General features: G+C 44.8%; 1 protein-coding gene across 1 annotated transcript in view; it reads right to left on the bottom strand.

Annotated features, from left to right (window-relative positions):
- Nucleotides 1-23,868, bottom strand: part of LOC119453815 (deoxyribonuclease TATDN1) — a 61,856-nt gene that overhangs the window by 24,682 nt on the left and 13,306 nt on the right. The window contains exons 4-9 of the mRNA XM_049668541.1: nt 19,172-19,235; nt 17,970-18,122; nt 12,307-12,479; nt 9,971-10,047; nt 8,036-8,106; nt 2,895-3,027 (exon numbers count right to left, since the gene is read on the bottom strand). Of these exons, the coding sequence (XP_049524498.1) occupies nt 2,895-3,027; nt 8,036-8,106; nt 9,971-10,047; nt 12,307-12,479; nt 17,970-18,122; nt 19,172-19,235 (671 nt within the window). The remainder of the gene's footprint in view (nt 1-2,894; nt 3,028-8,035; nt 8,107-9,970; nt 10,048-12,306; nt 12,480-17,969; nt 18,123-19,171; nt 19,236-23,868) is intronic.

The following is a 23,868-nucleotide window of genomic DNA, read 5'->3' as shown; positions in this document are numbered from 1 at the left end:
TTCGACAGCGCATCGGAGGACGAGGCCTTTGACGGTTTTGAATAACGCGCAATGTATAATAAATCTTTTTTGCTGCTTACAAGAATTAACTGCATTCTTGCCGTAACTTGTGGCACCTTGACTGACGCGTTAGGGGGATTCGGTTGATCCGGAATAGGTAAGTACATTGCATCTGAAACGGAGTGCATGCCGCGTCACGGTTAGTTGTGCTGATCGTGCGGAAAAGGGGTGCGTCTTATACTAGGGTGCGACTTATGTATGAATTTTTTCATGAAAACATGCTTAAATAGAGGGGTGCGTCTTATACAAAGGTGCGACTTGTAATCCGGAAAATACGGTAGTTAGTGGGTGGGTCGAATCAAGCAATAGGCAGAAAAAACACGAAAGTGCACTGCTGATGCCAATAGAAGTATTTGTCCTGATTATAAAACACCCCCGAATCGAATGCGCAGCCATTTTATGGGTCCACAGTAGAAATCAAACTCTTGTCTGCTACTCTCTTTACAGTGCACTCAATTTTTTATCTATAAAAACTTAGCATGTTTTTGATTCCGGCAAAAAAAAAATAATAATAAAGACAAAGTCAGCGAACTGTACCTTCACTGAATATGACTTACATGTCCATCGTCACACTCTCAGACAGCATTTTATCACTGTCAATGAAAAACCACATCATCTCATCCTCTGTACAGTCCCCATAGTACATTTGAGATTCTGCATTTGTCTAACAACTCTGCAACAATCACAAATTGGATGGTGGCCTATGCCTAAACTAACCACTTCGCTAGTTCATCCTGCAACGCATGCAGTTCTTCGGAATGCCAAGAACAGGTGATGTAACTTGTTGCTGCTAGCTTAACGTGTAAAATAACTTATCTTTAAACGAACTTTCGTAATCGAAGACTGAAAGCAGCACGACGTTGTTGCACTATGCGAGCACTGTACATGAGCTGCCATCTTGCAATGACAATAGCAATGGCTCTGACAGTAGGCTGTTGCGAACATGACTTTGGTTTCGTATCCGATTGCCTCACCAAAGCAATTTCTGGGTAAATTTTCCTGGAGAAAAAAAAAGGTGCAGACTAGAATTGGGTAAATACTGTGATTATTCATGGTGAACTACCGTTTTCGCTTTAAAACCTTGATGAGGCAGGCCAAAAATGGGCATTTTCGAAACGAGATTATGCGTGTTCACTGCATTCCTTGTGCCCTAAGCACCGCCAAGACAGATGCTGTTGCTAGTGGAGTCACCAATTGCAGTCACCATTGGGGTCAGGCGCACGCATGACGACCAGTCAAGTTCAAATTATCTAGCGAAGGCTAATTTCAATAAAAAAATTATGAAACATTGCTTCCATAGAAATGTATGGGTGCCACCCGAGACCTTTGGCCGGGATCGAATTCCGAAAAAATTGAATTAACCGGAGTCTACTGCATAGAGCGGCGCAACAGAAATACCAAATTTTAAGTACAGAGAAACAGCGTTCTTACCTAATCCCACCACGTGGACACACCTCATGGAAATAAATAATTGAAGCTGCAAGAAGGTGCGATGTGAAAATATGTGTGCAAGTGTACCATCAACTGCCCTTAAAGATAAACAGTTCGATTATTTGAACATTACACAGAAGTAACAGCGGTTCCATGTGATGTGAATACGTCATAACGCTGCTTCTCTGCATTTTACATTTTGGTGCTTTCATTGCACAGTCCCGTACAAGAGCTTTTCATGCTAATAAAATCAGGTGGCAGTGAGTGCTGTCTGTGCTACTTCATGTCTCTGTCTATTTTTTGCCTTGCATTGTAAGTATATCTAGGGTGACCCACCAACTAGCGCAACCTCTTACTTTGTGGTTAGTAGTGATGGGAGGAGGAAGCAGCTGCAGCATACCAGCACAGTAAAACCTTGTTAAATTGGATTTCATGCAACCGTAAAAAAATGTCCAAATTAACCGAATGTCATATGCATCAAGAAAACAAACAGATGTTAACTAGTACATCAACACATCTTTATGCACTGATGAGTACAGTCGTGGACAAGCTTACCTGAAATCACCAAACTGAACACCACTGGTGACACCGCACAGCCACAGGAATGTGAACCAACAACATCTTGTATAGCCAGAAAGTACACTTATATTAGAGCGACACTAAAGTGAAACACTCAATCAGTTCAGACTGATAATGTATACTTGAAGAACTCTACTTTCTTAGACGTAGAGGGAATAGGCTGATTATTGGAAGACAAAATGACTGTGAAAGTTTGATTTTTGAATTTCGCGCCAGCACCCAAGGGCCAGTACAGTACGCCAGTGCAATGTAACAAATTTCAAAGCATCTTTTTTTGCATTTTGGTCGTTTAGGTTCAGTAAAAGTACTTGAAACTTCCTAAGTTCAGTTTCTGGATCTCTTAGATTATGATGTAGTCCATTTTTAGCGATAGAAAATTAAGTAGGCACAAGCAGACGGTGTCCGATGACATCACGGCAAGCTGGAATAGAAATTTCAAGGCAGCGTCGCCACCCATCTTTCGTTTTTGAGTTTTTTCTGGCTTACCAAGTGTTTTCTTGCGATAAGAGTAGTTTTCTGGAAGCCTAATTTACTAACACAGCTAAGATAATCTTTCACCTTAGTCTTCCCTAAAGACAGGAAAGACAGGATGCCAACCAATGCGGAGTTGCCAAAGGATTTAGATGTTCCAGCTTCCACACTCTGTTCCCTTGTCTGTAAACAAAGCCAAGACGTCTAACCCCCTTTGGCTACTCCACGTTCGACGGTGGCATTTTGCCTTTCCTATGAGTAATATAAACCTGTCTTGTGTTTTGTTTTATCAGGCAGTTAGTAACAATGGCATTCATGCCAAGTAGCACCCAGCTGTCAACCCCATTACTCACACAAGGTTTGCGGGCTCGTTGCGGCCTTTGACCATGAATCCAGCCTCGAATCGCTCCTTCTTTTTGGCTGGAAATGACGTTCGGATCAGCTTGGCTCCGGCATGAGTGGGACGGATCTCGCACCACGGGCAATCTGCACAGAGATGCACGTCTATGTCAAGTACATGAGAAACAACAAGGCCCTCTTTCACGGATGCTTTCCAGCCTCTTACTGTGAGAGTATGTAACAAAATGTTGATGCACAACATACAATGGCTGACATTTTATTGCGATAGCAATTACATGAACACTCCAAGCGCATTTCTGCCGTTGCCGTCGTTATCGTCGTGAGGTTCTGTATAAAGTCCATAGGCAATAAAATCGTCATGCGTGCTGTATGTGCAAGTGAAAGCGTGCGATGGTGAGCCGGCAATCGCACGGGGCTGGAAGGCTCTGGGGGAGGGTAGGGAGGGGGGAGGCTGCGTACTACGCTGCGCTTCCGCTCGGGCGGCTGTATCTTGAAAGGCATCTGCGGTGGGGGTATAAAGGTTGCCCTCCCTGTGTTTTCACGGCTAATATCGCGTTGATGCGAGCGCCGGCACGAAGCTCAATTTGCTTGCGGCTGCTGCCGCGCAGAATCACTCCAGCATTTTGACAGAGTTTCCGCGGTCATCAAGTGAGATGCGTTCGTGTTTGCTTGTGCGCGCATGAATGTCATGAGTAAGAGGCACGCGGCCTGAGAAAAGAAGACAACTATGTGCACGTTTCGAACGGCACGTGCGCTCGAGGTGCATGACCCGAGGCGTGGTTGAGGCTGAGCTGTCATTGTCGACATGGTTCTGGGCCAGGAAGGTCGCACTGTCAACAACTGACTGGCGACGGGAGACTTGGAGGTTCAGTCGAGTCCGTGGCGCTGGCAGTCCAGGGTGCGGCCGTCGACTTCGGAGACGTTCGAGCGAGGCTCCTTGGACCAGCTGCAGCATCACCTGGCAGGGCCGGGCACTGCAGAGCAGGCACTGCAGAGTGCCAGCCTTCCATCCGCCCTCCACGCACGCTTGATAGCGTCACCACAAACTCGCTTCCCTCACCCCCGTTCGCCTCCTTGCTCGCGCAGGAAGACGGCGCTCATCAAGACACCATCCTTCTCAGCTCACCCTCACACGCTTTCACTCGCACCTAAAGCATACAGTGCGCGGAGAGCGACAGGACCGCCTCGCACTTGGACTTTATACGGAAGATGACACTGTTACACTTTGGCGGTCACTATCGGTCGTGTGCCATGTAATTTGAGAGGTGCATTCACAAGCAGCTACTTGTACAGTCACCGACAGATAATTCAGACTTTGCGGGGATCGTGGAACAGTCCGAACTATCGAATGTCCGAAAAAACGAATTCGGCAAGAAAACACTGTTTATTTACTAGTTATAGCACCTGAGGCTGAAAAAACTGTCCAATGTATTGTTGAACGGTATTCCGCTTACGCAGAATCAAATCTGCTTGAATTTGGGCAAGCGTGACGTCCTCATTGAAGCACGACAAAAGCACCGCGAGGGCTTGCGCAAGGTCCCCATTAGATGGACCCGCAGCACACGGTACGCTCTCCTCAGAGTCAGTCGTCTTCCAAGGGCGCGAGTACTTGATTAATGATTTCCTCGTCATTGAGTTCGGCACAGGACACGGTGGCACTGTCTACATCAGCGAAGTTTCCGAAGTTCACTGTGGCCGGAATCGGCACGCCGCTGCTTTGCAGATCTTCAATCAACTCGTCTCCGCTCACGTCCGGTAGCCGGCAGTTCAGGTGCAGGGTCCTGCGTCCCAGCATCCGACTCAACGCCGGCAACAAATCCTGCGTCGCGGAAACAGCGGTGGATTGTGCCTGCCGTCAGTGCCTTCCAGGCATCGGCAACAATGTGAACGGCTGACAACAAATCCACGCTGTAACGTTTGCCACTGTCGATGCACAGCACCATGAGACGTAGCAGGCATGACCGGTACAGCGCTTCTAGGTTCTTGATGATGCCCTGATTCATGGGCTGGAGGACGCTCGTGGTGTTTGGTGGCAAAAATTCGATTTGAATTGCCTTCAAATTATTTATTGATCAGGCCATGGGCACCGCAGTTGTCAACAACAAGCAGCAGGTTGCGCTTTTGTGCCTCAAACTTTTTATTGAGCCTGCACACGTAGCCTTCGAACAACTGTTGCGTAATCTAGGCTTTGGTGTTCGCTTCGTACAACATGGGCACACATCTAATGCCTTTAAAGCATCTTGGGTTTTTCGACTTTCCTATAACCAAAAGCGGTAGCTTTTCAGTTCCGGACATGTTTGCGCCTAAAAGAACGGTAACCCTTTCCTTGCTGTGCTTCCCACCATGGCAAGGATCTCCGGAAACAGCAAGCGTCTTCTCTGGCAGAAGCTTATAAAACAGTCCGGTCTCGTCACAGTTGAACATGTTGTCCGGCGAGTGTCACCTGAGCAAGGTCTGCAGCTCGTCAGTGCGGTAATTTGCGACCAACATGTTATCCACAGCACCACTTTCGCCGCATATTTTCTTGAAGATGAGGTAATATCGCGTCTTAAAGTTGCGCAGCCAGCCGTCACTGAACTTAAAGCCTATGATTCCCATCCGTAGCGCGAGGGTCTCGGCTTTTTGCTTCAGTAGGTCACCAGATATGGGAATGTGCTGCACAACCATGGTGCCCAGCCAGATATTCAGAGCCTCTTCAAGTTTGGGGTATCTGCCTTGACAGAGGTTTTTCTTCTGGGCCGTAGCACTTTTCTCAGTCGCTCCAAGAATCTTGGCTTTGTTCTTCACGTAGCCCGAGATAGTCTGCTTCAAAATGACGGATTCCTGGGCTACCTCAACCTGTGACCGGCTGTTCTGCATGAGCTGTACGACAGCAGCTTTCTGCGCCATTGCCATCGTCTTGTACTTGCACCGCTTCGTCAGTGGCGCTAGCTGCGAAGGTGGAGTTGGCACCATGCTTTGCATCTTGTAGATATGCACGATACTACCTACTGTCGAAGTTGATCAGTGTAGCCTACTGCCGTGACAACCTCGTGGTCAAAACGTAGTTAACACAGGCGATACTATGCAGCACGCTCGAAGAACGCGGAATGGTGACTGATGCAACATTCAACACAACAAAGCATAAAAAAATGGCGACGGAACCAGAAAACGATGGTGATGGCGATGCGAATTACCTACTAGCCTCCGAGATTTTGGGTCTGTATAATCTCTGAGGTTCTACTTCATAATTTGGTGGCAGCCTTGGTGTCAGTTAGCAATAGCGACAATAACAAAAAGCTTGGCGTGGACCGCGCGGACGGAGTCCTAAATATCGAATGGGGAGGCCTAGATGGTCTGAAATTTCGGTCGTTGTTATACACGGCGTCTATGGGGGAAAGGCGGTGCTGCAAAGAAGTATCAATTACCAAGCATGTCCGAATTTTCGGTGTCCGAATTTTTGGTCATTGACTGTAGTTCAATTATTTAACAATCTGCTCCTGGGGAAGCTTCTATTTATTGTCCCGATATTCCTTCGTGGCAGCAGTGAAATATCAAACCTTGATATTACAAAGCTCAATATAACGAGATCCTCAATATAAGGATATATATATATATATACATATTTTTTTATAACTTGTCCATAAAATCTCAACATAACCATGTGGGTTTATATAGTATTTCAATAGAAGAAAATTCTACTGCTGCTGCAAAGAAATTAGCAGCCAGTCAGCACGGTTAAGCCCATATGCAGCCCACTCGTCCTGTTTTAGAGGTGACCATCCGCATGTGCAAAGGCTGGGCGAACTGAGATGGCGTGGCACTGTGTGCTGTCTTCCCCATGTGTTTAATGCCGGAGGCTGCGTAATCTCGAGTTTTGGAGAAACGTTGAAGCGAGAGGCAGACGAAGTATTTGCTCCCTGCTGTCGACACTTTTCATGACGGGGTCGTCCCATTGTGGGCGATACTGTTAGCCGCCAAGGTGGACATGAAAGCGTAGCTGGCTTCGCTTCATACCATCGATCTGCAGATATCATCGACATGGCATGAAACAGCATCTTTCGTCTTGGCCTTTCTAATTCAACAAAATTACTTTTTTCCTCATTCTAGCTTGCTGTTTCTGACTGCTTGATAACTAAAAAATACTTTGTGGCCTCTTCAGTGTAAGAAAAATCCATCAGTGCTTGTACTTATTTGCCTAAAAGATTGAATCTCAGTACAGTTGACTTCCGTTATTTCAACCTTGACGGGACCAATGAAATTGAATGAATCATCCACCAGGCCAAATTAAACAAACTGCAGAAAGATGCCAAAGCACACCACTGATTCATTTGCCAGTATTTGCGTTATTCTAACGTGCCCCCGAATGATGTTAACCACTTTCTATTTGTCCAAAGTAAAAATTAATGCGGAAATGACATTAAAGCTCCTAAATAAAGCAGAAATCAAAGGCGCACCCAATTTTTTTTTGCATGAAAAATATGTAGTGTACAATGGTTGCCGGTTTCCTAAAGACAGCTTTACCGCACATGTTTTTAAAGTCAGCGTCACCGCAATACCTCCGCGCTATGCGGTAAAGCAAACAAACACCATTAGGGCAGTTTTGGTTTCATATCCGATTGCACCACGTTGGCAATTTTCGGCCCAGTTCTCGTAAAAGCAAAATGCAGATATTACCGACTTTGGTACATCTAGGTTTAACTGCATTGAAATCATGTATAAACAGATTTCGTTATAGTATTGTGGTTCCAAATACATGGTGTTCTATGGATATAAAAATAAAAAAAGGTAAAAGTTAAATACTTTTGATATATAGAGAATTTCGTTATATCGAGGTTTACCTCTGCAGGCTGATAATAATGATGAGCATGAACAGGTGGGACTACAAACAAGTCACCGATAGTGATTTAGATTGGACGTGAGTATGAACGTGAGTGACTGTAGGTGAGTGATTGCCAGGGAGTGGGAGTGGATGCAAGTATGAGCATGGTTGGGTGGCGGTAAAAGTGAATGGACGTGACTATGAACATGAACGAGAGCTGGTGAGCACGAGTGCACATGAGTGCGAGTGAGTCTTAGAAAATATTGGCGAGTGAGTATTGACTTATTTACTGTCTGTCACCCTATGCTCACACAGCGCATGCACAGTGCCCACCTGTCTCAATGAGAAGTCGGTCTCTGGGGATGGTGGCAGCCACTGCCAGGTTCTCGGCAGTCTTGAGGGAGCTGTCAATAAAGAAGGAGCTGTCACTCACACACCACCTGGTAAGCCAGTTGTCTTCACCTGGTGTGACTGGTCAAGCCCGTGCCTAGACTATAGCCCTAGTCACGGAGAAAACTTAAATGAGTAACTATATTAATAACTTTAATAAAGTTTAATGCATATTGTTTGGGAAATTCCGCCAAGGAAAGCAGTTGCTACCCTGACGAGGACAAGTCCCTGGTCGAAGCGTTGGCTGAAGAGACATTCCTTGCTCTACCACTGTTCATCACTTCGTGTCTCCACCTTCCTGTGAACCTCTCTCGTTTGGTTTGGAAGATGCATTGCGATTTGAAAATAATGACATTAAAAAAAAAACATCACATTAGGTTTTAGCAGTGCCACACGGCAAACAAGTAAAGTGATTCACCAAGACGGCAATGAAAGGTCAGAGTCTATATGCAAAGCTTTCTCAATACCTATCCTTTAATTAAGCTCTTCTGTGCCACGCTATTTGCCTATCTATTTGAATATAAGGTGACATTTTTTCCCAGCTCAGAACCCCTAGCATGGAATTTATCCCCCCTCTGTTATATGTGAGAATAACAGATTTAGTTACTCTTTTATAATGGCGGCAGCAGCCCCACATTTCTGCCGATCCAGATATTAAATGGCCCTGTAAATTGTACCAACTAAAATTGGAGGTGAGCCAATACCATGTTTTCACGTGTATAGCCCGCACCAAGAATATAAAAAATGTAACAATAAAGGCAGAGGGCAAGTTATATGTGAATTCTTTCTCGAGGTGTGGCTTCACGGCAGTGTGAATTTTACCTTATAACACGGCTTCACGGCATCGCAGCACGTGGTGCTGTAAAGCCATACCTCAAGAGAAAGTTCTCACCAAACCAGCTTCGTTATCTCTTATGGAATCCCACCCTCTCCCTGTCTCCACATGTTGAAGTACCCTTCCCCTCTATTTCCTGGTTGCGATTTTGTGTTTTCGCTGTGCTAATAATTCAGTATTCTGGGCAATGCCCGATGAGTCTGACTAATCCGTCAGCTACTCTATATCGCCGTATATGGGTGTTCATATTTCAGTTTTTTGTCTTGGGTCCCCCAGCTGCACCTTCGCCTTGTAACCATGACCGCCCTATAATTGAATAAATACGGTATCCCAAATTGTGACAAAAAATGGTCAAATTATTGTCAAAGACCCCCAGTTGTACATGTTTTCTGAGCAAGAATAAACTCACTACTGCTTGTGCTGCCCCATGAAGTGTGCGCTGCCTTCTACCAGAAGCACAACAGAACACTGAGACAAAACCAGCTCGTCTATGGCATTGTAGAAAACAAAAAGCACTGTCGATGAGCTGTTGCCATCAGGAACTTGTGCATATAAACTTGCTTCAAGCAAGTCCCCCATCTGGCATCCTTTTACCATCAGAATACTTCAAAAGCTAAGGTGAAAGACTGACAAGCGACACTTTTTTTGCAAATGGTATTTATTTTTAGCAAAACTTGACGCAACATTAGTAAAATCATAGAACAAGTCCAAATCCCTAAACTCTTGCAGAAATTTGGTAGAGCTGGCAAGTATGCAGAAAGGAAGGAGATTGCTGAAATTTCTTTCTCGCTCATCTCCTATCGTCATCATCAGATTGTGTTTCTAAATGCCCTGGACTCATCAGTACGAGTCCAGAAAGAGGGATCGATGAACAAATTTATTGATGTTATGGAAGAGCAAAGTGATGATGGTGAGTGGTTGAGTGAGGAAGAAATTTCAACAAAGGAAGACAAAATAACAGCGATAAAGCCCTCCATCTCTGTTCAGCGTTGTCTGGCTCACTAGTTTCCTGAAAGTGGGCATGAGGAGGTAACAACGCTCACCAGCCGTTGATGCCAATGAAGAGGCCCAAGTCCAGAAACGCAGCTGCTTCTTCCTTGCTGCCATCAAATGAATGCACCTGCACCACAAGGGTTACCCACGAATGGAACAATGCTACCTAGCATAACTTCAGTAACATCCGTTATAAGCGAGAAGAAGAGGGGAAACAGACTGGCTGAATTTTTTAAATGCATTTTTTGCCTACACGTACCGACTTTAGTCTGCTATCTGGCCTTGATACTATGACTATGTTAAAAGAATAAAGAAAATGTAGCTGCTAGAAGAATTTCGACGCAGGCCTGCAGGGTGCTAAGCGAGTACCTATCCTCGATGCCTCGCTAACATTTGCGAAAGGGTGCAAAATATGGACGACGGTAGATCAAAAGAGCACCGTCTCGCTGTCACGATATTAGCGCACATGCACGGTTCACACGTAGACGGTTAGAAAGTCTATTAACGCATGTGCACGGTTTGCACGTGGACGGTCAGAAATTCTCCAGGGATGGGTAGTGCATATGGCTGGAAAAGCGACACACCTGAACGGATACAGTGTCACGCTTTGTACAATCGGCTATAATGGAAGTTGAATAAAGTATGTTTGGCTAAGTAACATCGACTCTCGAGCCAGTTGGTACATGACTCAAAAGGGATTGAGGTGCAAAATAAGACGAGGACTAAGAATATACGCAATCAAAATTATGTGTGCCGTGCAAATGCTCTAGCATAACTTAGACAACCATCATCCAAGAGAGAATGAAGCCAGAAAAAGCAACGGGGAAGTTAACAGTTATTTTCAGTTTTCAACACAAACTACTGCAAGGAACTTTGACATTGCAAGTGCTGAGCTACCAAGGGGATAAAAGGTTAGTACTACATGAATTTGTCTGAACTTCATGCTTGTGGCTTTACTTACTGTGCTTTATCTGTCCTTGTTGACCTAAATTTTGAGGCGATCCTGCTTGTCTCAATGTAGAAAGCTTGTCTCAATGTAGACTTTGCGCACATGCATAATCATTGACAATTGTTGCATTTATAACCCAATATATTGTTGAAAGTGATCAATTTACAAAGTCGCAAAGCTGTTTGAAGCCAGATGGATAAGGTTTACGCAAATCCATGTACTAGCCATTATTCTCATGCTGGCTGATCCACCATGTTTTGCAACTTTCATATCCTCCAGTGCAAGAGTTTGCTTTAAAGTGCACTCCACCTATAACGATATACAGGTTACAACGATGAGTCGACTTAAGAGTATCATTAGGACTATGAGAAAGAAACCGCATATATAACCATATGTTATTCACCGCATATTGGATAAAACGATCGAAATTTTTCTTCTGGGCGGCGTTTTTCACGCAGAATAATAATGAAATTTGTGTTCCCAAGGTGCCCTTAACCGAGACTATGCGAGAAATTTGCCTACGCGATTTCGTATCTGCTGCCATTACTGCACATCCCGCCTGCGCGCTGATTGCGAAAGCCACGGAGAGTAGCACAAGTTGGTGCAGCGTGCACAAGATGGCGCCAGCCGCTTCGTGTCTGCGTCGCCGGCGGTAGTGCAAGCGTCAGAATAGGAGGGGGGTAAAAGAAAGCGATACGCGAGCGGTGCCTGTGCTCCCTCTCTCTCAGCGAGCGCGGAAATGCGCCGCGGAAGCAGCGGGAGGTGCGCCGACAGAGCGCAAAGCTGTGTCGCTTGAGACGAAGCTGCAAATTTTGCAAGACTCAAAGAAGTACGAGCTCGTGCAGTCGACGATCACGATCATGAAGGCTACAAGCAGTGGCCATGCCAATCAATGCAAAAGGCAGGCTTTGTGCGCGATGACGAAGCCCCTAATGGGTGAAACCAACACGGTGGATGCCACTCACATAAGCGAACTCTGAGAGCACGTCACTACTGACAATAAAATAGGTGGTGCTTCAATGGAGGAGTTTCTCAGTGCAGAAAGTGCTGCCTCGTTCTGCAAAGAGATCTCCGACGGGGCGATCGTTCTCGCGACAGACGGCAGCGTTGTGCGACGGAGGCGACCACAGCAGCGGCAGTGACAACGAGATTCACAACAGCCAGTCTTTGACAACCTCGCTGGATACAATTCTTAAATTGCAAAATGTATCATCAGTAATTAATTAAAAAGTTGTTTAGTGATTTCTTGTTAATTAGTCGAATATGCATTTCGATTTCTTGTGCAAGTATTGTCTTTTGAGTAATGCAGCTCAATGACTAGAAATATGCTATCTGCTGCAGGCAATTAAAAACAATTCTGTGTGGTCTCAAAAAATACACTCAGTACAATAACTCTAAGCACAGACAGCCAGTCCGGTGAACTAAGGTGGCACTGACCACAGCACCGGTGAAGAGGCCCCTGTTGCGACTGAGAACGTCCAGCAGGTCAGGCGCGGCCTTGCGGCAGTGCAGAAACAGCGGCAGGCCTCCGCTGGGGCGCACTAACTGAAGCTGCAGCTCCAGGTAGCGCAGCTGCGTCTCGCGGTCGCAGAACTGCAGCCTCTCATAGTCTGCGCACAACACAGTTGGGAAACAACACCGTTACGCCCAGTGTTTATTACAATACAACCCAACGAGAAATCTGGCACCACTGTCGATACGTGTTTCATAATGGGCATAGAGCCACCATAGAAAAGCGGGATGTGAACGCTTCAGCTTTCGCATTCCAGCTGAACATAGCTCAGCCTAAGAACCAATAGCATTCTTTGGACGAAATATTAATTTTATGCAGATCCCACAGACCATGGGAATCCAGTAATGCTGCAATGGGGCTAGTTGGTGAAACATCACGGCAAGACACACTGTTTAAAGGGTCCCTGAAATGGTTAGGACAAGTTTTGTAGACGCGTAGGGCACAACTACACTAAAACATTCGGACCACAATTTAGGTCAAGCGTCTGATATTAAGAGAGCTACGGACGATTACACGTTACCCTCCGCCATAGCCATGCTATTTCTCAACTCGTTCGCCGAGCGATCGGGGCTAAGCTCCACCTTCACTGGCTCTGCATCATGATGTGACGTTGCATCGCTTACTTCAGGTGTCTCGGATTCAGCGTGTCAAACCTCTCCAACCTCTCCACTAGCTGCCTGGTCGTCGTTCCCCAGCGAGAGCTATCCAAGCAGCGTGCTTCGCAAGCATTCTGTAGCACCGTCGAGTGTGTCCGGTATTCCAGTAAACGCAGATAGCTGGGTGTTTTGACGGATTACCGGAGGCATAAACTAAAGCCCCTCCACACTACTACCACAGCAATGAAAGGGCTTTAGCGTGAATGTGAGCTGCCTGAGGAGACTGCACTTTGCCGCCACCTGGTAGCGCAGAGCTCAACCAGCCAAACACAGACCTAATATTGCTGTAACCAAGTGTAAAACATTTTATACATTTAAAAAGACAATGTGTTCACAATTACGCTGCTGCCAAAAATTTACACCAGCAGCAAAGTAGAATACACTTGGTTGCTGCTATATTAGCTGTGTTTGTCTGGTTGAGCTCTGTGCCACTAGGTGGCTGCACCCTGCATGCCACTCATGTTTGCGCCTCCACCTACCTGGCAAAATGCCCAGTCTACCAGCTCCTACCGAAATACCGGGCACGCTAAAACTCTCTATTGTGGTTGGAATCCTCCAGCGTGAAGTGAGAACCGCAAATGTGCAGATCCTGGCACCGATAAGATAGCGTCAGCCCAATGCGCTGTAGCCACACTGCTCGCCTCTTGCAGTGCACAGGTACACAATGTCGCACCTAGACGTGTCGCCAATCACTAGGTATGCAGCATACAACACAACAAAGGCGATTTATGGTCTTCGCGAAAAGAAACAATGAGACCAACACTGACCGCGCAGTTCACGTCAACACAGAGCACACTGTAACACAAGCAGACGACCCTTGCTGTGTGCCAGAAGTGCTCGAGTGTAGCGATAAATTGCCATTGTGTATTCTCTTTGTTACTTATTTTTTATAGAAACACCCAACATTCAAACTACTATGAACAACATTTTTTCACCACAAAGTTCATTAAGTTATCGATGACGCCACCTGGGTAGCCAATCGGTTAGCTCGCCCAACTAATGTCATGCGTGCTAGCTACATAGATTGTAATTGGGCAGCTGAAAACTCTGGGGAGCGGCACCACTACCATCAGTAGTGATGCAAATTTTTAAACTCTTACAATTATTTACACGCTGTATGCGAAGCACTTAAATGTGTCACGTAATGATCAGAAGGACCTACCCTAACGACTCGGCATGTTTGTACAACATTGCCAAAATCGTTCCAGGGTCCCTTTAAGCCGTAACAAAGGAGTGAATAGGGACATCACAAGAAGTTCGAGAGTACATGTGCACGCCAGTTTCTAATATATAGATATGCTCTCGCACAAGAGTTTTGTGACATTCGAAGGTTTATATGGTGTGGTCTCTAGAGACTGCTGCACGTCTCTCATTGAGATGTGCTGTTTAATCTTGACAATCTACCAAAGCTTCATTTACATCCTTTGCTACGCTTTAGGCAGCGTATCTAGACTGTGGGAACCTATGTAAATGAAGCTTTGGTAGATTGTCAAGATTAAACAGCACATCTCAATGAGAGACATGCACCAGTCTCTAGAGACCACACCATATAAACCTTCGAATGTCACAAAACTCTTGTGCGTGGGCACATCTATATATTAGAAACTGGCGTGCACATGTACTCTCGAACTTTCATGCATTCGTGCTCTTGCACCCACACTGTACAAGACATGAAGCATGCACAAATTATCTAAAAAAAGAACTAGTTTGTGTTGGCATAAGAAAAGAATGCAAGTGGTTGTGGCCTAATGATTAGAGCCTTGGGCTATTGTGTTTGAAGACTGAAATTCGATGCCACCATCAGACGTGTAATTATTTTCATGTAACCCCTTCGTGTAAGAAAATCTATTGGCGACTGTACTTATTTGAATATAAGGTCAAATTTCAATGGAACAAAACTTTGATACAGTAGAACCCCGCTGATACGTTTTTCACGGGACCATAAAAAAAAACGTAAGAGCCGGGGAACACAAGAGCCGAGAGACAGGAAAAATTAAGAAATGAGAGTAGTGATGAACTGCACACAATTTTACTTTAATTCTTACATGTGAAAAAAAGTCGTAGTTTCGCCTGAAAGCTGAAGCATCGATTGCGATTGCAAATTAGTAGACAACTATATAAAATAAGGATAATAGTTTTATCGTCCATATAAACTTGTAAACATTCGCTTATTAACTATATTAACGAGCGTGGTGTCAGCGCCCACAGGCAAACATGAACACATCACATTCGATGAGCGCGGACACGTGCTGTGAAACGTTGGCGTGAGGAAGCGCCGCAGCAGCAGTGAGCGAAGTGACCTTTCTGCTGCTGTCTATTGCTTCAACGCAAACTGAGCGCCGAGAACACAAAGCACACACAATGCTACGAGCCGCAGATGCACCTACACTGCCTAGACTCTGCCCCAAATGCAGATCAATCACTTTCAAGATATGGCCCACGCGACCGCACGCCGCTGCGCAGTACGCAGTTGATGCCAAAGTACAACGCCGCCCCCTATCCCTCCCTCCCTCCTCCCTTTTCTTCCCTGCACGCACGAGATTTGGCCGCCTTAATCGGCAACACTCACACACTTTCACTCGCACATACAGCATACGACGCGCGGCGTTGGCTTTATCGCCCTTGGACTTTATACGGAACATCAATGCGCCAAAACCAATAGTAGGGCCCCAACGCGTCATAGACACCATCTTTAGATGGCAAATATGGATCTCAAAGGCCATGCTTTTGGTGGTGGAAGCCAAAAATATGTCATGGGTGTCGCCCCCGACACTTTGAGTGGCCAATCTCATCATCAAGACACCAAGTCAAGCAACATGAAAAGTCAAAATGGCCGCTTGGGCCGGCGCGGAGTGGCAGTTCACAACGCATGATGCGGGAACAGCCCCACAGTTGCAACGGAACAGCGGGGTTACCAATGCATACGGTCCTATAGGAGCTTGTCCCGGCCGAAAACGACGTAACAGCCGGGAAAACGCAGCACCTGGGAACGTAACAGCGAGGTTCTACAGTATAATGAAGCAAGTGCTGATTTTACCAGCTTTGTTATATCGAGGCTTGACTGTATATCTATTCCAGTGTATCTACTTTTTTGGTCTTATAAGTATTTATGCCAGCCCATCTGTATTCATGAATAAAGAATGCATGTTTACCGAGGGATTATTTGTCACTTTATGGTCATGCTAAAAAAAAATTACTGTGAATTTTTGTGGAAGTGGATCAATCTGACGATGATAAATCTTTAAAAGAAAACTGACCCCGGCGGGTCATATTTGGTGAAAAAAACTGGCCTTAAAAGGTTTATATGTTGCTTTTTGTATCCATTCCAATTGGTGCCATTCTGATAGTACAGCGTCATCATATATTGTACGTTGTAGTCAGTGGCCACTATCATTCTTTATGCATAACTCAGTTTTCATAATTTATGAAATTTTCTTTACGAAGTTATGCGTATTGAGCTTCGTGCCTTGTTTCAGTGCTGCTGCACATTGTCATTGCCATATGTGCCATTTCAAGTAACTGTTCTCTGTAGATATGGAGGTTCCTACGCACTCTAAAAGGCCTTATATATGCCCGATGTGTTCTATGTCAGAACTATAGATCGTGGGTGTTATGTAAATATAGAGTTCTCACATAAAACACTTGTAATCACCTACCTCTGGTTGTTTTTTAACCAAATTACCGACTATTCAGGGCTTGACAATTTTGTTGATTGATTATTGAGTAATCAGTGAGTCAGTCACAAGTAATTATTCAACCAGAGGTTAACCCGCCCAACCATGCAAAAAAATCAGCTTAGCGTACCATTCAAAAATGCTTCTATGGAATGGATAATATCCTGGAGTAACCTTTCTTCCAAAGGATTAAGGTATCCATTGCAGCAATGATTATTGGTCATAAAAAGCATTATCGTAAAATATAGCAACTAGTATAACATAACATAAGCGCAAGAGCATACAGAGCACGAAAGAAAAAAGAAGACAGGTGACAAGTGGGAAAGTCCTTTTAAGTGATATAGCAATTAAGGCTCCATAGTTGTAATCACAAAGAAAGAAAAATAAGGTGGCTTTTCAAATGGGTAGTCGCATAACACTTCTAACACCAATTTTATTAAATAAGCTTTGACTACAAACTACACAAGTAATTTTTTTTCTGGCAACTGTTAGTATTTAAACTGGCTACTGGTTAAAATTTGTCAAGGATAAATAGTGCAATACACAAGTCAGAGAATAAGAGAAAACAACAAGGGCACTTTCTGTCCTGTGTATCGCACTAGCTTATTGTTGGCAATGCTATAGCAATGCTACACCAACTGGCCAACGGTTCTACACTATTGAAAAGTAAACACTATTTACTAAAGTCCATACGGATTCGTAAAAGTAACAAAGTTGGTGTAACGACACTCCAGGAAAACAATGAACCCTTTGTTAAGAACAGCGATGCTTCCCAGACCTCCTCAATGTCCTGTAAAGATCTGCATGGTGCAGATAGAATATCTGTGAAAAAGCAACAAGACCGGCATACTACAGGGAAATGAGAACAAGCCTGTTTGTCACAACGAATGTTTCATATTATTTCAAATCAATATATCCACCAAGACTTGGCAGTAAAAATTAAATTATAGCCCTAAAGTGCTTATTTCTCTTCATTGATCGATGTAATCCCAGAATATCAAAGCAACTAAATAAATAATTTGAATGAAGCAAGCCAAAATATTGGAGAGCCGTTTTTAGTCTACACCCGGTACTGTTACCTATGTTAAGCAATTTTTTTAAATATTTAATTCAATATTTATTTAGTTCTTTATTATCCGGTCCACAACAATGCCATTGGTCGCCAATCCAGCACTTTAGCCAAAACGTTTGGAGACTCTGATATAAACCAACTAGCCAATCAACCACATGTTAGCACCTCTGGTAGACTGCCCTCACCGAGTCCCATCTCGCCCAGGGCAGCCACCCTGCCGGCACCCTGTCGCACCAGCGCCGACAGCTGCTCCAAGTAGCGGTCAGGTGGACCGTGCGGGCCCTCGAATTCCCCACACCTGGTTGGGTGGCAGCCGACCGTGCTCCACAGCAGGCCACCTGCATTGTTGGGGGGCATACACACACACGAGCATTAAGAAACAGCAAGACAGCAGAATGGACCAGAGAGCAGACAGGCGCAGCCGGTATTCATGTTGAGATGAAGAGGAAGTTCAGCAGGTTATGATATGTGTGTGCAGCAAACAATCAGTGGCCTTTCAGAGTAACAGAATGAGTACCTATGGTATTCATTAAACTTACGGAAAGTAGGCCAGTGCTCGTATTCTCAGTCAATCATTCCATTTAGCGTAATGTGACATCTCACGTGACGCTTAACTGGAGCAGCGGGCATTTTCTTCAGTGAATTAGCCAATCAGCGTCTCCTGCAAGTCATATCCCCGAAAGTGGCCGATTAAGAGTACGATTCCAGGAGATTACATGAGGCTTTTGTCGCCGTGTTGTTGCAACAAGCAACTCGGCACAATGTTATGTTCCAGTCAATTGTGACACTCTGTGCGTAAGTTGCCAGATGTTCAATTAATTTTGCTAACTGTTTGTTGTGTAGGAACACCAGCAGTGTTGCGCTTCCTTACTCGAGAAACTTAAAGCCATCATGTTTTAGCCTGACATGATTTCCATAGTGGCAGCCGTTATTTATGTTCTTGTGTTCTTTACTCCATGTTTCCCAGGTGTAAGTTCCCATCAGCGTTTGTTTCGTCCTAGCTCACACAGACAGTGCTTTCCCAGTTAGTCGCTGCCTTGTGCTAGTGTGTCTGACGAGCCCACATAAAATAAAATGTAACTTTCGTGTTACACATGCACGAACAATGATATGATTATGAGGCACACCATAGTGGGGTCTCTGGATTCATTTTGATCATTTCGAGTGCTTTAATGTGCACCTAAATCAGTACATGAGCGTTTTTGCATTTCACCCACAACTGAAATGCAGTCACTGCAGCCAGGATCGAACCTGCGACCTCGAGCTCTGTGCACCACCGCAGCCACGAAGCCACCGCAATGGGTGAGGAGTCCATGCCACACACCCGTCGCCATCATGGAACACTTGGCAACCAGTGCCGTGCATGCTGAACACGCGAGCCACTTGCCGTGTGCGCTGGCCAGCTCCAGAGCTTGACGGCTGTCCTCCAGGCTGCCTCCCGTCACCAGTATCTGTGTGGGACAACAAGAAATAGCATCGGACTTTTACCCTGCACGAGCCAAAGAAGCAACATTGGGTTTCTGAATTCCCTATGTTTCCTAATGTTGAATCTAATTGTTTATTTATGTGCCCAAGAATAGTACAGAATAGACCATCTAATTTTGTGCAAAATGAAGAAAAAAAGGCACAAAAAGAGATCATGAACAAAATGCACATAACTTGGAAGAATATTTTAACAGTATTTTTAACCTTTTTGAGCGCCGAGTTTTTTCGAGTTTTCTCTACTTTCCCTGTCACTTTACCTCCCCCTCCCCTCTGGTTAACCTCCCTCCATTTCCCCTTTCTTCTGTCTCTCTCTCTCTTTTTGGATATTATAAAATGAGCTCATTGGTTTATTTTTGGTTATGCAGAAGAGAAAGAAATGACACAGATAATGGCAAGTGCTCTCTTGGTATGATCCTCACATTCTTATCTGACAAAAGGAATAAAACTTTCAGCAGACAGAAAAACACCATTGCATTCAGTATTTTTTCAAGTTGTCAGTGTCAGAATCCGATGCGGTGGAAGTTGCCCCTTCCTCAGATGACAAGCTGTCATCTTCCGAGTCCAAGCTTGGCTTGTATTCAGAGTAATCAACAACTGTTGTATTCAACAGTTGAAGGTCCCGTGCCATCAGCCATTTCAAAGCAAGTACGCGGCTACGCTCAAGGAAGCAGTGCTTTTGTTTATTCAAACTCGACTAGACAAAGCAGAGAGAGCAACAGATAAAACAGACAGTAACAGATGGAAAAGATACGACCGAGAGCAGAGCGATCCTGGAGAAAGCCCACCGATGAAAGGAGCACGCTTTGTCACCGGAAAGGCGGCGCGCCGTAGCGAGAATAGCAGGAGACAAAAAAAAACTGTGCAGGAATCATCGACAATGATTTTCGATGTAAGTGAATAAATAGCCTGAACGAACAAATGCACAAGCAAGCGAACGAAGGAGCGAGAGAGCCAGCTAGAAATAGAAAGAGAGCAAGAGAGAGCAACAAACGTTTTCCTTTCATAGTCCAACCAACATCCACCAATGCTGCCTACCGTGAAAATGGCGACAAGCACCAAAGAGAGCCAGTCTCTCTAAAAACAAAAAAAAAAAAATGGATGGCAGAAACGTGCGAGGATGGTGGCCTTCCAGTACAGTGTGAACATTTGAATTGCCGCTATAGCAGCAGCCACCCCTTTCATTTGAGTTCACACATGCTCCATGCAGCGGAACAACGTCCACGAATGGGCACGTTTTACAGCCACTAACAAAAACCAAGACGGGGCTCAGCCAGAGAGAGGAGAAAATATGCTTCAAGAAATGTACAACAGATGGCAAAACCACCACGAAGCTTGCCAACTTCGTAACTTCGTGTTACGGCATGCATCTCAGGAGAGATGCGTCGCTCAGGAGCGAGCCGGATCTTTTATGTCGCTCTTTTTAAAGAGCGAGTGTACCGTGGTTCAGTAAAAGTGAGCAGCGGTTCTTTTGGAGAAACAGAGCCGGTTCTCTCTCCGAAAGAACAGCCGCTCACTTGAACCACGACTCACTCGTTTTTCAAAAAGAGCGGCTCAAAAGACAGCCAAAGGCGAGGGGGTGGAGGTGACTCTTGAGAGGATGGGCGAGAGGGCAGTTGCTTTCTCGCACCACTAATAGATGGCATGGAAGTCGCACCCAGCAGCAGAGACTGAACGGTTCGGCACGGCTAACTGAGCGAGAGAGAATCGGCTTCCTCTCTCCGAAAGAACCGCCGCTCACTTGCTTCAACCACGGATTACTCGCTCTTTTTTGAGTGGCTCAAAAGATCCGGCTCACTCCTGAGTGGAACTAGAGATGGATCACTCAGGAGCGAGCCGGATCTTTTGAGCCACTCAAAAAAGAGCGAGTGATCCGTGGTTCAGTAAGTGAGCAGCGGTTCTTTCGGAGAGAGGAAGCCAGTTCTCTCTTGTTCAGTGAGCCATGCCGAACCGTTCCATCAGAGCCGGGTCTTCTGCTGGGTTTTGAGGCTTCGTTTTCTGACCGACGGGTGGTGGCCGGTGTAGGCAGACTCGCACTACTCGTACTCGCTCGCACTGTGTGTTGCGCGCAGCAGTCCCTTTAGTCTTCTGTGCGTCCTGATGACACCAAAGGGAGAAGTAGAGAAGCCTTAATTGACAAAGGATGGTACCGTTCGTTGCCTGCTGCTGTTCGAACGATGTCTCATGACTCTCACCGATCGCATGTCATGCGCTGGTGCAACAACACTTCGAAGATGGCCTTCCGTGTCTTTAAATACAACAGGTGAACATACAGTTTGCATCCTGGTCTTCACTTGTGCCAATTATTGTCGTCATGAAAATGTCGCCCGTGGCATCCACTTCTGTGCATTTTCTGAGCTTGTAACATTAGCATGTCAATAAAACGAGGACAATAATCTGTTGTGTTGTAATAGAGCTTCATCTCTTTTTTTTTCTTTTTTTGTCCTGGCACATGATGGCATGATCGCCAGTATGGCGCGTGCGCTCAAGAGAAAAAAAATAAAAGGTACGTGCGGCAGTTTTGTGGATCCTTAGATGATTTTTGTATTGTACTTCAAGAAATGATTTCGACATTCATTTTGCATGGTGTTACAGCTCACTCATATTATACTGAGCGTGCATATGTGAATAAATTAATAAAGTTGAAAGATAATGTACAATAATTTTGTGTTCTTATTTTGACCTAAAGTTGATTTTAAAGTACCACAAAAACAGAAAAGCTCCTGTAATGACGATGAAGTTACATTTTTTTTTTCTGACAAAAAGTATGTCACATTCTGCCTGTTACAGTATTATAAGAATTTTATCCTCAATATCAGAAAAGAAAGTTTCATTACAACTAAAAATTCACGCTTTTAAAATATGTAAAAATATTCTTTAAACATAGCGAAAATACCAATAACACAGTTATTCAATTATGCATATATAGCTTTTTTTTCAAAGCCAAATACCTATAGAATATGCATAACACAGGTAACACATTTAAGTGAACCGGTGAACCATTCAAATGAACCGGTTAATTTCAGTGAGCAGAGCTGTTCCGAGTTGCTCACTGAAGTGAGCCGTTTTGCCCACCTCTACATCCCAGTGGAGAGAGTGGATAGAATACGGGTACATCAGTGACATGACGAGACAGAAGCAAGGAAATGTACCAGTACGTCAGCGACACTGGAAGGGTTATAAACAAAGGTATCATTTATGAAAATATCAGCACTGTCATTGTTTCTCATGGTTCTAAATAAACATTGCAAATGAATTATGGAACTCAGATTACTAATTTTCTTAACTCTGGACACGTGATTCCAGTGAAATTGCCGTTCAAGAAAATAAAAACGGAGTGAAATAAAAGTGGACAATCAACATGCCCACGGAAGCACTTTTTCGCGTTAAACGAAAGTCCAAACCAGTGTTCTAGAATGGACGCCCCCATTCCATTACAATTCCATTCCAGGGAATTAGACTTGCTGCAATTCCACTCCTTTCAATTCCTCGGAGTGAAATAACTTAGCCCATTCCCACCCCAGGAGTGGCCAGGCAATTCAATTCCATTTCCTGTAATTCCTCAACGTAGCAAATACATCTTGATAGTTTGATTGAGTTACCGATGAACGCACCATAAAGCTGATGTCATCAGACGCATTAGGAATTGCAAAAATGCGCAAAACATGTTACCAAGGTCGAGGGAAAGTAGCTTGGTGATATGCCTGGTACAGTACAACCACCCTACTAATTCCCATAGGGGCAGTTGTCCCCCTACCTATAGTATTTGCATGGTCAGCATGTTCTAACGGCTTGTGATGTTTTAATATTGTTTAAGTTTAAATGTGTTAATGCTAAAATGACGACATAGCATATTTTTATCCTGAGAAAAGTAGTGTTCATGGAGTCCTTATATTAGGGCGTCATCAAGAGCAGCCTTTCGATGAACAGGCATAGATCTGCACTCAGCGATGGAGGCTGACGTTATCTTCGGTTGGCTTGCCAGCCCTTTCTATTGTTGCGTGTACTCACGTTGGTGCTTTCTCTTTAGGTGCCGAATCAAATAAGATGAAACTCCGACTACAGCATGTATAGTTTCGGAGCAAAGCTTGCAGCTTGTTTGTTTTCTTCACGTGTAATTTTAAAAGATTGTTTCTAATATGCCATGTTGGCGGATTTACTGTGTGCGTGAGCCACTGGGCACAGGAGCCAGTGTGGCAGTGCGTTATGGAATCATTTTTTTATTTGCAATAGAAGGCTGGAAAGGACGGTGGGGGTGGTAACACAGAAAGACGAGGGGGATGCTTCGAAGCATTGTCTAGCACCAACAGTATGAGCGAGCTACTAAATGAACCATTGGGCTTCTCTAGCCACCAACAGGTGCCGCGTAATTTGGAGTTCTGCACGACCGATACCAACTGCATCGAGCCGCGGTTACACGAAGAATCGAGACAAACTTTGGAGCAACTCAGTCTATCAGGACAGAATTGTGGTATGCAGGTTGCTTCTAAATGTACCGTACTTGTAATCAGCCAAGCCATCTTAAAAATACTGCTCTATTGTTAAATTCGAGGCTCTGACTTGAACGTGGGCTGGTTGATTCTTCGGGATATTTTGACAAAA

Source organism: Dermacentor silvarum, chromosome 5 (genome assembly GCF_013339745.2).
Source record: "Dermacentor silvarum isolate Dsil-2018 chromosome 5, BIME_Dsil_1.4, whole genome shotgun sequence".
Taxonomy (NCBI): Eukaryota; Metazoa; Arthropoda; class Arachnida; order Ixodida; family Ixodidae; genus Dermacentor; species Dermacentor silvarum.
This window is presented reverse-complemented; position numbering and strand designations above follow the sequence as displayed.